The 12240-nt window shown below is 45.3% G+C and overlaps 1 protein-coding gene across 1 annotated transcript in view; it reads left to right on the top strand.

The window, feature by feature from the left end:
• LOC129861127 (voltage-dependent L-type calcium channel subunit alpha-1D-like) overlaps positions 1-12240 on the top strand; it is a 138986-nt gene that overhangs the window by 88999 nt on the left and 37747 nt on the right. Inside the window, exons 9-18 of the mRNA XM_055932277.1 lie at positions 8414-8501; positions 8642-8668; positions 9026-9186; positions 9484-9709; positions 9949-10156; positions 10423-10543; positions 10875-10989; positions 11097-11154; positions 11347-11401; positions 11496-11640. Of these exons, the coding sequence (XP_055788252.1) occupies positions 8414-8501; positions 8642-8668; positions 9026-9186; positions 9484-9709; positions 9949-10156; positions 10423-10543; positions 10875-10989; positions 11097-11154; positions 11347-11401; positions 11496-11640 (1204 nt within the window). The remainder of the gene's footprint in view (positions 1-8413; positions 8502-8641; positions 8669-9025; positions 9187-9483; positions 9710-9948; positions 10157-10422; positions 10544-10874; positions 10990-11096; positions 11155-11346; positions 11402-11495; positions 11641-12240) is intronic.

Genomic DNA, 12240 nt, shown 5'->3' with positions numbered 1-12240 from the left:
CACCAGCACAAAGTCTAGGGGAGGGTCTGGGTGGGCATCTGACCACGGTGGTGGCTCAGGCTCAGGGCGAGGTCCCCACCCCACCATAGTCAATCCCAGCTTACATCTCCCCCTACAAATGACCACCCTCATCTTACACCCACTAAATCTTTTAGGTAACATCGACACAAGGGGCAGCACCAGGATAGAGGGATAGCTCAGGACAGAGGGATAGCTCAGGACAGAGGGATAGCTCAGGACAGAGGGATAGCTCAGGATAGAGAGGTAGCTCAGGATAGAGGGGCAACTCCGGACTGAAAGGCAGCTCGGGACAGAGAGACAGCTCTGGACTGAGGGGCAGTTCTGGATAAATAGCCGCTCTGGGCTGAGGGACAGCTCATGACTGGCTGACGGCTCTGGACGCTCATGGCTGGCTGACGGCTCTGGACGCTCATGGCTGGCTGACGGCTCTGGACGCTCATGGCTCGCTGACGGCTCTGGCAGATCCTGTCTGGTTGGCGGCTCTGGCAGATCCTGTCTGGTTGGCGGCTCTGGCAGATCCTGACTGACGAATGGCTCTAGCGGCTCCTGACTGACTAACGGCTCTGACGGCTCGGGACAGACGGGCGGCTCTAATGGCTCGGGACAGACGGATGGCTCAGACGGCGCTGGGGAGACGGATGGCTCAGATGGCGCTGCGGAGACGGATGGCTCAGATGGCGCTGCGGAGACGGATGGCTCAGACTGATCCTGTCTGGCGGAAGGCTTTGGCTGCTCCTGTCTGGCGGAAGGCTCTGTAGGCTCATGGCAGACGGGCAGTTCATATGGCGCTTGGCAGACGGACAGTTCAGGCGCCGTTGGACAGACGGCAGACTCTGGCCGGCTGAGACGCACTGTAGGCCTGGTGCGTGGTGCCGGAACTGGAGGCACCGGACTGGAGACACGCACTTCAAGCCTAGTGCGGGGAGCAGGGACAGGGCACACTGGACTCTCAAAACGTACTATATGCCTGGTGCGTGGTACCGGCACTGGTGGCACCGGGCTGAGTGCACGCACTTCAGGACGAGTACGGGGAGAAGGAACAGTGTGTACAGGGCTCTGGAGACGCACAGGTGGCTTAGTGCGTGGTGCCGGAACTGGTGGTACTGGGCTGGGGCGGGGAGGTAGCGCCGGAAATACCGGACCGTGCAGGCGTACTGGCTCCCTTGAGCACCGAGCCTGCCCAACCTTACCTGGTTGAATGCTCCCCGTCGCCCGACCAGTGCGGGGAGGTGGAATATCCCGCACCGGGCTATGCACACGTACAGGAGACACCGTGCGCTCTACTGCGTAACACGGCGTCTGCCCGTACTCCCGCTCTCCACGGTTAGCCTGGGAAGTGGGCACAGTTCTCCTACCTGCCCTTGGCCCACTACCTCTTAGCCACCCCCCTAAGAAATTTTTGGGTGGTACTCACGGGCTTTTCGGGCTTCCATGCTAGACGCGTCCCCTCATAACGCCGGTTCCCTTCTCCGATTGCCTCTGCTCTCCTCAGTGCCTCCAGCTGTTCCCATGTGAGGCGATCCCTTCCAGCCAGGATCTCCTCCCATGTGTAGCAACCTTTACCGTCCAAAACATCGTCCCAAGTCCATTCCTCCTTCTTGCGCTGTCCCTTCCTCTGATTACACCGCTGCTTGATTCTGGATTGGTGGGTGGTTCTGTAACGGTGGTTCTCCTCCTCTTCAACCGAAGAGGAAGAGTAGTGACTGAACCAAGGCGCAGCGAGTTGTGAATAGATAATTTATTTAAAGAAAAGACGAAAAAACGCGAACTTCACTATAACTAACAAAACAACAAACGGAGTAGACAGACCTGGACGACGAACTTACATTTAACACGAAGAACGCACGAACAGGGAAAATAGACTACACAAAATGACGATGTACAAAAACAAACCGAACAGTCCCGTATGGTGCGACAAACACTGACACAGGAGACAACCACCCACAACGAACACTGTGAAACAACCTACCTAAATATGACTCTCAATTAGAGGAACGCCAAACACCTGCCTCTAATTAAGAGCCATACCAGGCAACCCTAAACCAACATAGAAACAGACAACATAGAATGCCCACCCAAACTCACGTCCTGACCAACTAACACATACAACAAACTAACAGAAATAGGTCAGGAACGTGACAATGATATTGTAATCTAACAGCACCTGTTTGTCACATATAATAAGCACGCAGCTCTCGCTCCTATACATTCATTTTTTGAAATCAAGCATTTTAGTTTTAAAATTAAATAACAAAGGGAACATTGAATAAATAGCCTAAACAATAAATTAAACACCATTCACAAATGCATGCAACTGTTTTTAGTCTGCTGTAATAAAGGCTTTCTTTATATTTTTCTCTCGTTATAACAGACTCTTTGAAATACTTATTTATTTTGTGTTGTTTACATTGTTCCAAATGGTTTGAAAAAAATATTGTAATCTAACAGCAACTGTTTGGCACACATAATATTCACACAGTGCTTGCACAACCAAGTCAAATGTCTTCCACACATCTGACTTCCCTTTCCCTCCTGAGCAACCAGTAAACATTAGACCGTTTCTAGTTCTTTTTCACGTCCTCAGCAACCATTTTGCTGTCACGTATTATTGTGTTTGGAGTTTGTTATAACCAATTTATTGATGTGATTATGATAGGCTATAGGTCAGGCCCTATTGGTCACATGCATGCGATGCTTACATGTTTCATATAAAAGAGAGCAAGAGTTGAGGGAATAAACAAATTCTGGATTTCGGTAAAATAACTTTTCAGTCAGAAACGAAATGGCTGTAATGATGTTGCAGCTTCAGCAATGACAATAAACACTTGCTGTGCTGTTATTTTTTTTAACACTGTGTGACCATCTGGCTCTTTCTTGAGTCATTTGTGTGTCTTTTATTTAATCAAACAGTGTGCTTAAAGCATCAGACAAGCTCAGTGAATATGTAGTTGATTTTATTCAAACAGATAGGGTGTGCCTGTCTATATATGGGAAAATAAGTTTAAACATTTAGACCAATCGATTGGTCGAAAGAACAGGACGACTCTCGGTCTACCAAGATTTTTTGTTAGTTTGGGACAACCCTACTGGCCACTCATTCTAAAACTGACGGCAACTCTTTCTTTAGAGTTGCAGTGACTTCACTAGCTGTGTTTGCTGGCGCTTGTAGGGTTGAATCATCAGCATACATGGACACACAGGCTTTGTTTAATGCCAGTGGCAGGTCATTGGGAAAAATAGAAAAGAGTAGAGGGTCAGGAGAGCTGCCCTGCGGTACACCACACTTTTTAACATTAGAGAAGCTTTAATTAAAGAAAACCCTATGTGTTCTATTAAATAAATATCTCTGAATCCAAAATATGGGAGAGATTGAAAAGCCATAACACATACGTTTTTTCAACAACATGTTATGGTCAATAACATCAAAGGCTGCACTGAAATCTAACAGTACAGCTCCAACAACCTTCTTATATGTTCAACCAATCATCAGTCATTTGTGTCAGTGCAGTACATGTTGAGTGCTCTTCTCTAAAAGCATACCGAAAGTCATGCTGAAAGTCTACTCTACCCTGTTACCAGCACCTGGCCAGCTGTGTGGTTCAGAGACAGAGGTCTTGGTTTTAAACAGGTTTTAAATAAATCTGTTTTTGGAATGCAATAATGGGTGTTTGTACCCTGTTGGTTCTACCACCTGTTCCTGTGATGTTATGTCACCGGATCATATTGCTATTGATCCCAGGACTTCCTGAGAAATTGTTATCATTCTGGGTAAATCAAATAAAAGTGAATGTCATGTCCGCTGCTTCAGCTGTAACACACACACACACACACACACACACACACACACACACACACACACACACACACACACACACACACACACACACACACACACACACACACACACACACACACACACACACACACACACACACACACACACACACACACACACACACACACACACACACACACACACACACACAGACACACACACACAGAGGAATGATGATGATATGACTTATGTGGAAGAAGGAGACAGTAATCCAAATCCTCTTTATGTAAGCGTGTGCAGCATGAAGCATGACGACACAGTGCTTCCTGTTGGGATGAGACACTTGCTACTATATATACAGAAGTATGTGGACACCCCTTCAAATTAGTGGATCCAGCTATTTCAGCCACACGTGTTGCTGACAGGTGTATAAAATTTAGCACACAGCCATTCAATCTCAATAGACAAACATTGGCAGTAGAATGGCCTTACTGAAGAGCTCAGTGACTTTCAACATGGCACCGTCATAGGATGCCACCTTTCCAACAATTCAGTTCGTCAAATTTCTGCCCTGCTGGAGCTGCCCTAGTCATCTGTAAGTGCTGTTATTGTGAAGTGGAAATGTCTAGAAGCAACAACTGCTCGGCTGCAAAGTGATAGACCACACAACCTCACAGAATGGGACCGCCGAGTGCTGAAGCTCGTAGTGTGTATAAATCGTATGTCCTCGGTTGCAACACTCAATACCGAGTTCCAAACTGCCTCTGGAAGCAACGCCAGCACAATAACTGTTTGTCGGGAGCTTCATGAAATGGGTTTCCATGGCCGAGCAGCCACACACAAAGCCTAAGATCACCATGTGCAATGCCAATGCTAGAGTGGTGTTAAGCTCTCCGCCATTGGATTCCGGAGCAGTGGAAACATGTTCTCTGGAGTGATGAATCACGCTTCACCATCTGGCAGTCCGACGGACAAATCTGGGTTTGGCGGATGCCAGGACAACACTACCTGCCCCAATGCATAGTGCCAACTGTAAAGTTTGGTGGAGGAGGAATAATGGTCTGGGGCTGTTTTTCATGTTTCGGGCTAGGCCCCTTAGTTCCAGTGAAGGGAAATCTTAACGCTACAACATACAATAACATTCTGGACGATTCTGTGCTTCCGACTTTATGGGAACATTTTGGGGAAGGCCCTTTGCTGTTTCAGCATGACAATGCCCCCGTGCACAAAGCGAGATCCAATCAGAAATGGTTTGTCGAGATTGGTGTGGAAGAACTTGACTGGCCTGCACAGAACCCTGACCTCAACCCCATTGAACACCTTTGGGAGGAATTGGAATGCCGACTGCAAGCCAGTCCTAATTGCCCAACATCAGTGCCCGACCTCACTAATGCTCTTGTGGCTGAACGGAAGCAAGTCCCTGCAGCAATGTTCCAACATGTAGTGGAAAGCCTTCGCAGAAGAGTTGAGTCTGTTATAGCAGCAAAGGGGGGACCAACTCCATATTAATGGCCATCATAGTGTATGTAGACTGACTGACTGACTGACTGACAGACTGTGTGTGCATGCATGGATGCACGTTTTAGTGTGCAGAGAGAGAGAGAGAGAGATATTGGCTGTAGTATCCATCTCATCTGGGCAATTTTTAGTAGACATAATAGGCACATCAGTGATGCTATTGTTCTATTTTTGTCTCCCCCGTCATTAACTGTAAAGCCTGGGAGATCCAGAGAGTTAGACTAATGCATGCCGGTAGGTTTGAGTGCCTCATCTACGGTATCAGCAGTACTCTCACTTTTGGGCTCTACGTGGTAGCTATGTATTGATGTACTGTTTCTCATTGAGTTTGTATGGGACATTAGTTGAGCTGGTTGCTATTGTAAACAAAAAGCAGTAAATACTACAGCAGTGTCTTATCATGATCAGGTTAACCCAAACAAACTCCATCCTCAATAATGTAAGGTTTATATTTGAACATTTCATTTCAGATACTGTATTTATACATGTTCAGTAGCAGTGTTGCAAATGCTTTGGCTTACAGCCAGTGAAAGTAATGTTAGGCTGTGATTGTGAATGGGGTTCTTGGCAAACATGACTCAGTGGTAGAATCCCTTGAGGCCTTGAGGTGTCTGTGTGAGTCTGTTTAAAAAGAGATGATTGTGCCTCCCATGTGGCGCAGTGGTCTAAGACACTGCATCGCAGAGCTAGCCGTGCCACTAGAGATTCTGGGTTTGAGTCCAGGCTCTGTTGCAGCCGGCCGCGACCGGGAGACCCATGGGGCGGCACACAATTGGCCCAGCGTCGTCCGGGTTAGGGGAGGGTTTGCAGGGATGTACTTATCCCATCATGCACTAGCGACTCCTATGGGCCGGGCGCAGTGCATACTGACACGGTAGCCAGGTGTACGGTGTTTCCTCTGACACATTGGTGCGGCTGGCTTCTGGGTTAAGTGGGCATTGTGTTAAGAAGCAGTGCGGGTTGGTTGGGTTGTGTTTTGGAGGACGCACGGCTCTCTACCTTCACTTCTCCTGAGTCTGTACGGGAGTTGCAGCGATGAGACAAGACTGTAACTACCAATTGGATACCGTAAAAAAAGGGGTACAAAAATAAATAATTACAACCCCTCCCAAAAATTATATGATTGTTTCTAGAAAAGCCTCTCCCACAGCTCTGCCTGGCACTGCCGCAGCCCTAGCTCTATCCATTTACCCACTGGTTTTAGGTCTCCACAGAAAGCTTTATTAGTGCATATCTGTGTAGTGTATAATCTGTCATTGTGTTAGACTATTAGCCCCCTCTATGTCAGTTGTTAATGTGTGGTGTCTAGGTACCATACTTTACCAACCCTCTTTCCTTAATGTACATGTTTTGTTCTGCGTAGAGTTCAACTCTGTGTGGCCCACTAGCTGCTACTAATTGATGTCCTTCTTCTTCTTCTCTCCTCTGCTCTACAACTGCTTCTTCTTCTCTCCTTCTTTTATGCCTTCCAGTTATTGGCTCCTCTTCTCTTTTGTCTCTTATGTTTTGTTTAGTGCTTCTCTAGTCTCTCCCTAACTGCTTATATAGTAGTAGACATCTGTTCTCTCTTGTTCTCTACTGACTCACTGCTCCCTCTGCTGTCTAAATGCATATACTGCATGCCTTTAAAACACCAAGGCGTGACACTGGCTGACCTAACGGAGAAGAAGAAAGGGAAGTTTGGCTGGTTCAGCCAGTCCACAGAGACACAGGGTAATTTGGGTTGTGTGTGTGTGTGTGTGTTTTGCCCTCCCTCCTTTGCTTGCTTGTGCTTTGCTACTAGTTTGATGTGTGCTTGTCCAATTGTTGTGTTCAATCCTCTCTACTAATACTCTTCATTTCACTCAATCAGCCTCTTTCTTAGATCTGTGTCCTCATTTTGTCCCGACTCTTTGGTAAAGTAGGACAAGCAGTGAGTGGGTGGATTTGTGAATCAAACATCAGTATTTTGAGACACAACCAGCAGGTTTAAGGCTTCTAGAGGTTACGAGAGATCATGTGCATGTTGTACTGTAACCTAGAATTCTCCGGAACTGGACCATAAGTGAATAAGGGATATATTGTCTGCAAATGTGAACACATTGATATGTTGATAATGGAAAGGGTATGCATATTTGTAAACAATCAAAATAGATAGATTGCCTTGTAGACATGCATTGTGAGGTCATTTTGAGTCATTCATTGCCATTTCTTTTATTTAGTTCATTTTTATAAGCCTTGTTTTTTTACTCCATTCCTGTGCACTGTGATTTGGATTTTTCCTTGAGATATTTTGTGGAGTATTTTTGACCTTGTACTTACTTATTCATAAGGTTTGTACAGCATCTGCACAGATCCACTACTAGTATAACGTTTCTAACCCTATCAGAAACCACACTATTGTTATCCCATTCACATACTAAACAGCATGGATGATATGTGCAGGTTCTGCAATCAACCCTCTGTATTCTGACTGTCAATGATGGTCCTCAAAGAGCCCTATACTGAATGATGAGGATATGAAATCATGCCATTTTTACTAGATTTGAACTACCCAAAAAACTCAACCATAAGTAGGATTGGGTTGGTTACTTTTTAAATGTAATCTGTTACAGTTACTAGATACCTGTCCAAAATTGTAATCAGTAATGTAACCTTTGGATTACTCAAACTCGGTAACGTAATCTGGTAACTTTCGGTTACTTTTGGATTACTTTCCCCTTAAAAGGCATTAGAGAGAGACAAAAAGGATCCATCAAAGACATTTGACGTGTCATCCTAGTGGTCTCTGACTTGTGGTCAAACTTTTTTCAATGCTGAATTGAATGTCATTGAGAAAACAAAAAGGTGTCGTCATGTATTTTTTCGCAAACATCCTTTCTGAATTTAAATGTAATCCAAGAAGTAATCATCTAGTTTTTCAAAAGTATCTGTATTCTGATTACAATATTTTTACTGGTAACGTAACCGATTACAGTTATAGTCTTTTTAAAATCAGATTACATGTACATGTAATCAGTTACTCCCCAAACCTGATCATAAGGGTTCTTTAGGTTGGAAAGTCAGAGCCATAGTTTGACTGGATCTCACCTTACGTCCTGTGTTTGTGTGATGTCACAGCAAGCAAGCCCGCCAGCGAGACAGAGTCTGTGAACACTGACAACCCCAATGGAGAGGACGATAAGGCTAACTGCTGTGGACCACTCTGGTGAGTCTGTCTGTCTGTCTCTGTATGTCTGTCAAGGTTCAAGGTTTCTTTCTACCTAAATAGACAATTGGCTTAAAAAGCTACTGTAATACGCCATTCATGCAAATGGATATTAACAATATGATTCTTCATTTCTTCAGTCAAAAAATGATAAAATCAAAGTACAGGTCAGTCGTCTGTCAATACTATGTGTCATTAGTTTGTTTGCATGGCCCTGATGCACATTGTGGAAATTCATCGTCACTCGCTTGTGTTTTTCCCCCACACACACTCTGTCCATCCTGATCAGTCACTGCACTCCTGCTCATGTCCTCTTCATCATCATCACATCTTCATCATCCTCACCATGTCTGCCTTTTGTTTATTCTGTGACCCTGACATTGTTTAAGATCTTCTGTCTAACATGCATGATTTCATTACAGTTCACAATTAACCTGTGCATTAAATCCTGTGATGATCAACCGGTATGTAACACAACTTCCTGATTCGAGTCAGATTGTGACATAATTTCTTCTCTCTTGAAGTCGGCGATGGCGTCGCTGGAACCGGTTCTGCCGCAGGAAGTGTCGTGTTGCTGTGAAGTCAGTGTCTTTCTATTGGCTGGTGATCATTCTGGTGTTTCTCAACACGCTCACCATCTCCTCAGAGCACTACAACCAGCCTAACTGGCTCACGGAAGTCCAGGGTGGGTAGCGGGTCAAAATGTTATTTCCCAATCACATAGTTTTAGTATAATGTGTACTATACAGTGTCCTTCTCAGAAACACACAGGATACATACTATGTTATCGTTCAATCTTACAATCTACAATGCCATTGTACTACAGTAGTGCCCTTGATAATCAGACAATACCTATGACTTACCCAGATACTGTGTCTGCTGCATAGAGTAACCCTTCCTACCAGATCCCCATAGCAGTGATCTTTATAACTGGAAAATGTTGTACTGTAATGTCTACATGCTGATGTCCGCTGCTCTCCAGATGTGGCCAACAAGGTTCTGCTGGCTCTGTTTACGTGTGAAATGCTGGTGAAGATGTATAGTCTGGGCCTGCAGGCCTACTTCGTGTCTCTGTTCAACCGCTTCGACTGCTTCGTGGTGTGTGGCGGCATCGTGGAGACCATCCTGGTGGAGCTGGCCATCATGTCTCCCCTGGGCATCTCTGTGTTCCGTTGTGTCCGTCTGCTACGCATCTTCAAGGTCACACGGTGAGACTGGGAGACTTCAGGAGAGGCTGGACATAGACTGACGTGGTGGAGGTGTAATTTTGGCAAAATGTTTACCTCTGATACATTCACGTCACATCTCTTTCTTTGCTCACTTGTTTTGATGTATCATATACTGTTGGAAGAATGTTTATCAGTCTCTCGGTATGTGTGCTTGCACGCTTCCGTATGGGTTGTTTGTGCATTCATCTTGTCCTTCTCTTTCTCTCTCTGCCCTTTAGCCACTGGGCATCTCTCAGTAACCTGGTGGCATCGCTGCTCAACTCCATGAAGTCCATCGCCTCCCTCCTGCTCCTGCTCTTCCTCTTCATCATCATCTTCTCTCTGTTGGGCATGCAGCTCTTCGGGGGCAAGTTCAACTTCGACGAGACGATAACTAAGAGGAGCACCTTCGACAACTTCCCCCAGGCGCTACTCACAGTGTTTCAGGTAGGACAACTCTACCTGTTCCTGGCTTCTCTCACAATGATTATTGACATCATGAAAATGTGATGACTTTATAATGGCGTTGTAATATTGTTGTGATATGACGTTGTAATGACATTGTGATATGTTGTTGTAATAACATTGTGATATGACGTTGTGATAACATTGTGATGACTTGTAATAATGTAATAATAATATTGTAATAATGTCGTGATGGCGTTGTACTAACGTTGGGATGATGTTGTGTTACACTGTGTTGTGTGACTCAGATCCTGACAGGCGAGGATTGGAATGCTGTGATGTATGACGGCATCATGGCGTACGGTGGACCCTTCTCCTCAGGCATGGTCGTCTGCATCTACTTCATAATCCTCTTTGTCTGTGGAAACTGTATCCTGTTTTTAAAACATGTAGAACACATGGCTTCATCTGCCCCTAGTCCTATAGCATTTAGATCAGTATTATCCACTGGTTCAAGAGAGACGCAATATGTGCAGGCTTTTGTTCCAGCCCAGCACTAACACATTTGACTCAGCTAGTCATGAGTAGCTTTTGATGAGTAGTTTCTTTGTTTGTTGAATCAAATATGTTAGTTCTGAGCTGGAACGATAGCCGGTACACATTGCTAGCCCACAGGACCAGGAGTGAAGAACAGTGCATTACACTCAAACGTTAGGTCAATGTTGTATCTCCGTTGCCCTTAAGTCCAGTTTGTAATCAGACATCCTGCTGAACGTCTTCTTGGCCATCGCCGTTGACAACCTGGCAGATGCAGAGAGCCTGAACACAGCCCAGAAGGAGGAAGAGGAGGAGAAGGAGAGGAAGAAAAGTGCCAGGTAACGTCAGCACTGTTTTACTGAAAGAGAGGATGGTCTGTATTTTTCTGTTGTTCTACCTGACCTGTCGGGATGTTGTCTTGTGTTTGGGCTCTTTTTTTTTACAGAGATGACACTGATAAGATGGAGGAGCTGAAACCTGAGGGCCAGGATGGGGATCTCAAGGTAATCGGAGTAGCTTTTAGATTGGGGTTTTAGAAAGTCAGAGAAGAGCAATCCATAACCACACAGAGGCGCCATTAGACAAAAGATTTTGGAATGGTGGCCCACTTAGAATGATACAGTGAGTTAAAACCATATGGCATTCATAACAGTACTGATACACTGCTGATATGTCATTTGTGTCTTGGAATGTAGGTTCCACTGGAGGAGGAAGAGGAGAAGGAGCCGTATCCCACTCCAGACACTCCAGGTAACCTAATCTGTTCTGAGATCAGTGTCCTAGCTTTGTTGCCATAGCTTCCATGGCCTGGCACTGCCTTATCTCTGATCCTGGTTTTCCCCAGTTGGTGATGATGACAATGATAATGATAATCTGCCAGAGGTTCCAGTTGGGCCACGCCCTCAAAGGCTGTCAGACCTCAGCATCAAGGAGAAGACTCCGCCCATCCCTGAGGGCAGTGCATTCTTCATCTTCAGCAACACTAACCCGTAAGTATAGTGGCTTGCGAAAGTATTCACCCCCCTTGGCGTTCTTCCTATTTTGTTGCCTTACAACCTGGAATTAAAATAGATTTTTGGGGGGTTTGTATCATTTGATTTACACAACATGCCTACCACTTTGAAGATGCAAAATATTTTTATGGTGAAACAAACAAGAAATGCGACAAAAAAACTGAAAACCTGAGCATGCGTAACTATTCACCCCCACAAAGTCAATACTTTGTAGAGCCACCTTTTTCAGCAATTACAGCTGCAAGTCTCTTGGGGTATGTCTCTATAAACTTGGCACATCTGGCCACTGGGATTTTTGCCTATTCTTCAAGGCAAAACTGCTCCAGCTCCTTCAAGTTGGATGGGTTGGTGTACTGGTGCTGGTGTACAGCAATCTTTAAGTCATACCACAGATTCTCAATTGGATTGACGTCTTGGCTTTGACTAGGCCATTCCAAGACATTTTAAATGTTTCCCCTTAAACCACTCGAGTGTTGCTTTAGCAGTATGCTTAGGGTCATTGTCCTGCTGGAAGGTGAACCTTCCTCCCAGTCTCAAATCTCTGGAAGACTGAAACAGGTTTCCCTCAAGAATTTC

The sequence above is a fragment of the Salvelinus fontinalis genome, chromosome 8 (genome assembly GCF_029448725.1).
Source record: "Salvelinus fontinalis isolate EN_2023a chromosome 8, ASM2944872v1, whole genome shotgun sequence".
In the NCBI taxonomy this organism is placed as follows: Eukaryota; Metazoa; Chordata; class Actinopteri; order Salmoniformes; family Salmonidae; genus Salvelinus; species Salvelinus fontinalis.
Note: the sequence above shows the minus strand (reverse complement) of the source record. Positions and strands in the feature narration are given on the sequence as shown.